The following is an 8,060-nucleotide window of genomic DNA, read 5'->3' as shown; positions in this document are numbered from 1 at the left end:
ATGGATTTGCATCGATATGAAAGGCTGTCAAAGTTAGAGTCAGCAGGAAATAAAATGCCTGTAGCAGGACATCCTTTAGGTATTTATGGACATAGAGAGTAGATTCCCAATTTTGTTGGCGAGGAGAACTCATAAACTGGCTCAGTTGTTAAGTAGCTGCTTAGGTAAATGAGTCTAAAACAATAAATCTCTTGCTACTTGTAATAATTGTTTATGCTTTCTCTCAACTGCACTATTTTGCTGTGGTGTATAGGGACAATGTTTTTGATGATCAATTCCATGAGAAAGAAATAAGTTTTGGCATTCTAGAAGGGTAAACTTAGAACCTTTGTCAATTCTTTCTAAACTCCAGTGTGGATTGAATTTGTATCAAAGAAATGAAATGATGAGGGTTTGAGTGTTCTGTGCTTTATTATGTAATAGGAAAGTCCAAGTTATTCTGGGAAAGTCATCTACTGTTGATAAAAATAATGACTTAATCTTATAACGCCCCATTGCCCAAATATCTAACTGTTGTCACCTGCCATATTGTCACCATGCTTAAGATTTTAAAGATAAGCATGTCCTAATCTGTTGTGCTACAAAACAAAAGAATTAAATCTGCTAACTGCTACTGAAACAGGAAATTTACAGACAATAGGGTTATCAATAGTAGTATTACTAGAAAAGGAGTTGACTTGGAAAAACTGGTGGAATTGAATCTTGAATTGTCCAATTTATATAGCCCTCGTGCTTGTGCCCCTGCTATTACTTCATCAGTCAATAGGTCCTGAAATACACACCGAGTAAGAATATGAACTTAAGATTTGAGTTTTGTGTCAATTTTTTAAATGAGAGCAAATTATACTTGAAACTGGGGACATGTAATGTATTAGTTGAAGTGATTTTGGGATGAATTAAAATATCACCCATGTGGTGAACTGGCTTGATTTTTCCATCAGGTAGATACACAGGGTTGAAAATATGAGTTTTGACAGGCGAATCAAAAAAAGGCAAGGTTGAGCATATATGGTTAGAAGCTCAAGTGTCAACAATCTAACTGTCTTTTTCACTATAATCTACATTGTTGAAACTAAAGGTAAGTGGATTACTAGCAGAGTTAGTCAGGCTTGCATAGTTGAGAGGATCTTAATTGCTGCTTTGTCTTTCATGCACTTAGCTATTTCCTGCTGAATTGTATGCTACAGATTAATATTGTTGTCCTGATGTCCTCAGGTTCATTGGAATTGCTTGCATCCTCTAGTGGTTTATATGTTATAATATGTGCTGGTACCCTTGTATTGCCTCTTATTTTTTCTGATCTTTAAGGTCTTTATACCAGTCATGATAGCAATGCAGCTTGAAATAAGTATATGCAACTCTTAACACCATTGCATAGGTCTGATTGATATCAGGCAATGAATCTATTAACAATACTTGATTGAATTATATATGCCATAGCCCTGGCAGCTCCATATGGACACTGTGGCATATTAATTCCTGCCATAATCTCTTCAACACAGTATAGTACATTGCAATAGAACTATTTCCCCGTGTAGTCTAATTGATTTCCCTTTTAATATAATACAGCAGTGGACCGTTACTCATTAAATCTAGCCTCTAGCTAATCCCACAACTGTTTCACAGATTTCCCATGCAAGAGAGATCCTACGAGTTCCTTAGAAATTGAATTGAGTATCCAAGATGTAATTAACCATTATGATTTTTCCCTAGTTGTTGACAAATTTTTCAATTTCTTGTAAAAAGAGGATGAAATTACAAAAGTAACCTCTACTTGTAATGGCCGGAAAACGTTTCGTATTCACCGAATTCGAGTTTTTCAAATGTCTTTGCTTCGGCTCTGTTGTTTTCCTTCTTTTTTCCTTTCTCCCCCTTTCTTCGCAATTCTCTCTCCAACCCCAAATATCAGCTGGTTTTAACTTTCCGAAATTGCAATTGGAAGGTCAGTCAAGCTCCTTTCCGTTCTTTTTATCTGATATTTAGTGGGAGCTTTTTTAAATATGGAGGGAATGTTCTTTTTATCTGATATTTAGAAACTGCCACTCAGTTCCTCCAGGTACCTATATATTCCTACACAATTAGAGATATGTGTGTATAATTGTATGGTGGTGGTTAAAGTTTGTTGCTTTTCTCTTTAGTTATGTGGTGAGCCTGTGACTGGTTATGAGCTTGTCTAAGTTTAGGTGGCTGGTCGAGGTCAATATAATTTTAAATTTTGCTGCTTTTTCTGTTGGCTATTGGTAAAAATGTGTTCTTTTGGTTGCAAACGAAGCATTGGGTCCTGTGCGCTCGCAGTTTCGTATGTTTTGTTGTTTTAAGTGATTCTAGGGAATTAAGGGGAATGGCATAATGATCTTTTTGACAATGATTGTCTAGCTGGCTTCTATCTAGAGCAGCAGTAAGAGCACAAATGCTGTTATTTACACAAGCCTTGACAAGCTGGTGTCGAAGCTACTAATACCTGTCCAAGAATGAGCAGTCGGACGGGCTTAGATGCCAGCTTGTCTGCATTGTGGAATATTAGTGATGAAATATGAATTCTAATACTTTACATTTGGTTCTCATTGATGTATTAATGAAAATTTTTTCTTTTTTGATTCTCATTTTAATCTAGATATAATGCTGTTGGATTATGCATATGTGCTTTCACCTGTAAAGCATCTTTTCACTGCTGTTCTCATACGGAGCACAGTGGGGGGAACCATGAGTATTGAGTTTTCACCACCTATCCATATTCTTATATGAAACTTAATACTGGTAAGTTGGAATGGAACAGGCCTCCGGTTGGAAAATTGAGGAAGCTCTTCAGTTATTTTATGTAGGCAATGAAGGTGGGCCAGTTGCTTCTTTGTCACATTCTCCACCAACAGAAAATGCTAATACCCGGGCGGAAGAAAATACTGGGTGTGCTGGAATGTACTTTAATTTTTGACATGTTTGGTCAGCGAATACAATTGTTTTATTTATTTCCTTATTTGGTAATTGTTTGTCACACCCTGATTCAGTGGATTGAAGGGCCATGAAAATGAAAATGTTGGACAAGGCAGTGGAGAGGATTTGCGTGATACCCTCTATACTGAAGAAATGTTTTATGGGTTGATATCGACACACTTCCAAATATTTTTGTTTTCACTTTAATGAGTTTGTATTTTATCTCTTCGGTATTTATGGCAGCATGATATCAAATAAGAAAGGAAGTGTAGATAAGCGATTGACTGTAAATCTTGTAGTTAAAAAATATACTCAACAGTGAGGCACTTTTTTATATCTTTTGTTATTTGCATATACTTAGGAATTGTGCCGTGCATCCTCAATATTTTACATATCCATTATATGAATGCAACTAAAATGTGCAATGCCTCTTCTACTTCTTCTTCTTCTTCTTCTTCTTTTCACGTAGAGCATAAAGGATGGGATATCCTCTGAATGAATCCAGTTCATTGATTGCATTTCACAACTTTGGTGAGGAAATGAAGCATCCTGTGGTTTGGGAATCAGACCAAGGTGCTACATCTACAGCAGAAAACACTCGAGATAATCTTGCCTCTTTGTACCGTCTTCCATTTGATCTTATGTTTCATTGTTCACTTGAAAAGGCAAGGGAATTTCTTCAAGTTTCTTTTGTGCATTAATGTTTAGTAACCTTGATATGTCTCAAAAAAATTTCTGCTACATATCCTTTGTTATACCTATAAAAAGCCTATTTGATTGGAAATTCTGGGGTGTTGAAATACAGGCAAAAGGTACTGCTTCTGCTCAAGACAAATGGTTCCTGGTGAATATACAATCCGTGAAGGAGTTCAGCTCTCATATGGTATCTTTTGAATATGTCTCCATTTGATTTTAAATATTCCATTATGTTTAGTGCATACACACACACACACACACACACACACACACACACACTAACACACTCATTTTGTCTTACTTCTGATGTTGTATGCCTTGCTCTCTGAAGCTTAATCGATATACATGGGGAAATGATGCTGTTGCTCAAACCATCAGTACTAATTTTATCTTTTGGCAGGCTGGTATCATTCTTCAGTTTCTGTATTTAGGTTTATTTGCTGAGAGTTAGAGTAAGAGAAGGCTCATATGCCACAAAAAAAAAAAGAAATAATAATAATAAAATAAAAAAGATGAAGAAGAAGAAGAAGAAGAAGAAGAAGAAGAAGAAATAAAGAAAAGAAAAGAAAAGAAACCATTAATGGCTGAATCATTGACAAAGTAATTGATTCTAATTTATTTTGATGTCTAAAGTAATCATACAAGTCTTACTTTTTTTGAAAATTTGAACCAAAGTTTTTGGCGTTGGTAAAATTTAGCATTACCATTTTTGTGACTTGTCCATGGACATAGTTGTATAATGATACAAGTGAGGGAAGGAAAGACTGCATCCATTACAAATTGGATTCTATTCCTGTGTTGCTTGTCATCAACTCAATAACAGGACAAAAGATTCGTGCATGGAGGGGAATGATACATCCTGAGAATTTGCTAGATTTTTGTGTTATGTTCATGTTATGTTTTTTGTACCTTTACTGATTTGAGTAAATATATTTACAATTATAGGAACTAGTTCATGGATGGTGGCCCAGGGGATCACTATGTAACTCTATCACATAAGCGGCTAAGGGGAAGTTCTAAGGCTCCACAGAAAAGCGAAGGCATGTTATGCCATGTTTCTTTAGTTCTGATGTGTTAGTCGGAGTGGACAATTGTATGCAGGTTATTTTATGCATATGCACTGATTCTTATATTAGCATTGGTGCTCTGCTTTCTGTTTGTTTTGTTGATTACCTTATCCTGAGATGCATAATTTGCTATGACTTAGGAGATTTGTGCAATGACTTAGCAGTTATGGGGAAAGTGTCAGTTTTTTAATAGCAAGATTATGTTCAATTTGGAAACCTAGGGTTAAAATTGATAATAAAGTGGATAGAAAGGAGACGTTTTGGTCAAAGGAAAACTTTACCTAGTAGCTGTTTAGGTTTGCTTGTTACTTTTTTCTGTTTTGGAATTTTAATGGAGAGTTTTCTTATGTAGGAAGTTGATATTTTGTAACCTAGTTATTTTCTCATAATTCATTATTGAAATACTAATTTATTTAAAATCTGTTAATTGTTTGGGGAATGTTTGCTTGTTTTGTGATATTTCTTCCTGCTTTCTTTTCCTTCCTTGAAGGTGCGCTTAGTTCTCTTCTTTCTCTACCATGCTTCATAATTTTCTATGTGAAGAGCATAATGTATATGGCACACTGTTCATGTTAATATTCTGTGTGTTTGTTGTATATTCTTTGATTAGACATTATAGTTTGTAACTGGGTGCTGTATTTCTGCTGAAAGGAACTGAGAAATTCTAGTAAATTTTCAAATTTGGAGCTGGAGATCAGCTGCTTTTGTACCTGTTGGATCTTGACATTTCAATTTTGCATTCTGCACACACATGCATGGGGATGTGGATGTGGCTGTGGCTGCTGGACCATGGATGTTCCTGTGCATTTTTTTTTTTTTTTCCTGTCTTTCTATTTTATCAATCTTTATGGTCCTGGTAACAATATAGATTCATGTTCTGTAGCATCCTCAGCTGCAAGTAATGAAGAAGATGAGGAAATGATAAGGGCGTTGGCTGCTTCTATGAAGGGCGTGAAAGACATAAATATAATGGCTGCTGACAATAAAGATGCAACTACTGCTGGGGAGGAGGAAGGATCATGCTTAACTAAGAAACCCACATATCCGCCACTGCCTGAAGAACCAAGGTTGACAGGAGCCTTCTTTGCAGGCTTGGACTTCGTCTTCCTGGCAGATGCAGGGTCCAAAGAAATTTCCTGAAAACTGATCCAATACAGGTAAGATGCTTATTTAGTCATCCTTGTAGGTCACACTCAGCTGCCACTAAAATTGAGTTCTAGAATTTGTTGGCATGATAACTAGTCATTCTGAGTTGATATCAAGTTGGTATTGAAAGTGTTATTTTCACCAAGGTTTTATTACATTTTACTTTATATGTGGAGATATATTCTAGTAATCTACTGAACTAGAGCAGTGAAACTAATTTAACTATAATGTTGTATAAGTTTCTGAATTTTGGACTTCTTTTTCTGCAGCTTCTGTGGTCATTCTGCTATTCCCAACTAGAGGAAGCCGGGACAAGGCCGTTTCGCTTGACCCAGGCAATCCCAGGAGCAAAGAGTCTGGATTAGGACAGTAAATTGACTTTTGGAGATTCAGGGCTGGCCAACTCTATGATCTCAGTTACTTGGGAATGAAAATCGATCTTAAATGGCTATTGAAGAATTTTGATTTAGAGTTGCCTACCATCAATGTTTTCTTCACTTTTGCTTGCTCCATCCAGAGTGCCTTTAGCCAAGCCATGGTTTATTTATTACGTAAATTCTCCATGTATCAGTATGAATCTGTAGCTGTTTATGCACTTCATGATTATTTAGATCTTTTCCATTATAGTATTCCAGTGGCTGGGTAGAGAGTATTAATAGTAAGATATTCAAAATCTGTATCTTCTGAGGAAGTCTTATCATATGTAGGTATTCCTTCGAGACCAAAAACAGTCTCATGGTTATCTATAAATTGATTGAAAATCGGAAATGGGTGTGTAATTATGATGAGAAAGAATTCTATCAAAAAAAAATTATAAGTAGAAAGAGATACGACACCGTATACAAGATCTCTCTGTATAATTGTGCCACGTGATGTTCCTTAATCCCATACTTTAATACGTGGTGCTCTTTCAAGAGCTGTCGGTGTAATGATTCACCCACTCGTTATCCCATACACCTTTTCTCCTATCATTTTCTAATTTCGCTTCTTGCCCTCTGGCTTCCATTTTTGCTCAATATAATTTATTTACTTTGAAATTCTTTTTTTTTTTAATTATTATATAAGCTTATCACATTAAAACAAGAGACTAATTTCATATTTTTGCAGAATTAATAAATTAATTAAATATTAAAATTATGAAAATTAAATATATAATAATAAAGGCATGGAAATCAAAAATAAATTAACATTTGATTAAAGCAATAAGCTCACAACTAGAATCATCGTCTGTCCTAAACTGCCTTCACCCTCTATAATTCACCTCTGTTAATATATATTTTATCAAAAAGTATGACAATAGTGAAATTCTTCCTAAGAAAATTATAAAAGACTCGAGAGATATGGCATAATAAATAAAACATACTCTTTTTCATGTGTTTTTGGCTTTCATGAATTAATTTATACAAATTAATTACGTGTTATAATAGATAAGTTGATATAAATAATAAAAAAATTTAAAATTTTTTATTTAATTATATTATACTAAACCTTTTAATTTGTAATAACAGGTTTACCGATTAATAGCTAAAAATTATCATTTTACTTAGAGGTGGACATTATTTAATTCAAATCAAAATAATCAATCGAATCAATTCAATTCAGGAATTTGTTTCAATTTGATCGAAAATATGATTCGGCCCATTTTTTTATTTTAAAAATTTTGATTTTTTCAGCTTAGTTTGGTTTTGTTGTCAAAATATTTTGTGAAACTAAACCAAATATTAAAACGCTATTGTTTTATATGTTTACCATTCATAACTAATTACTAATTCTAAATATCTAATTCCATCCCTACTGCTACGCAAGGTACCAAGCAACTCGCCACCTCTCTCTTCTCTTAGGGCCTGTTTGGATTAACTGTTGAATACAACTGATAGCTGTTAGCTGATAGCTGTTACTGTTAGTTGATAGCTGATAACTGATAGCTGATGATAGCTATTTTATATTAAGTGTTTGGTAAAATTATATTTAGCTGTTGCTGTTAATATGTGAAATTACTAATAAGGGTATATATTATATAATTTATTTTATTATTTAAATAAATATAAAATTATAAATTTATTATATTATATTATTTATTTTATTATTAAATTAAATATATATAATTATTAATCTTTTATATTATATTATTTAAATAAATATATAATTATTAATCTTTTATATTATATAATTTATTTTAGTATTGAAATAAGAAAAATAATTATTTTTTTAAGATAATTA

At 33.7% G+C, this 8,060-nt stretch overlaps 1 protein-coding gene across 1 annotated transcript; it reads left to right on the top strand.

Moving 5' to 3' along the window:
• Positions 1-6,600, top strand: LOC110648295 (plant UBX domain-containing protein 7). The gene is given in 13 exon segments (XM_021802470.2): positions 1-98; positions 254-313; positions 1,816-1,942; positions 2,777-2,925; positions 3,006-3,086; positions 3,410-3,596; positions 3,737-3,814; positions 3,959-4,027; positions 4,360-4,514; positions 4,573-4,667; positions 5,578-5,760; positions 5,763-5,851; positions 6,110-6,600. Coding segments are annotated over 13 exon segments (1,533 nt in total). The 3' UTR covers positions 6,272-6,600.
• The last annotated feature ends 1,460 nt before the right edge of the window (positions 6,601-8,060 follow it).

Source organism: Hevea brasiliensis, chromosome 15 (genome assembly GCF_030052815.1).
Source record: "Hevea brasiliensis isolate MT/VB/25A 57/8 chromosome 15, ASM3005281v1, whole genome shotgun sequence".
Classification (NCBI taxonomy): Eukaryota; Viridiplantae; Streptophyta; class Magnoliopsida; order Malpighiales; family Euphorbiaceae; genus Hevea; species Hevea brasiliensis.
Note: the sequence above shows the minus strand (reverse complement) of the source record. Positions and strands in the feature narration are given on the sequence as shown.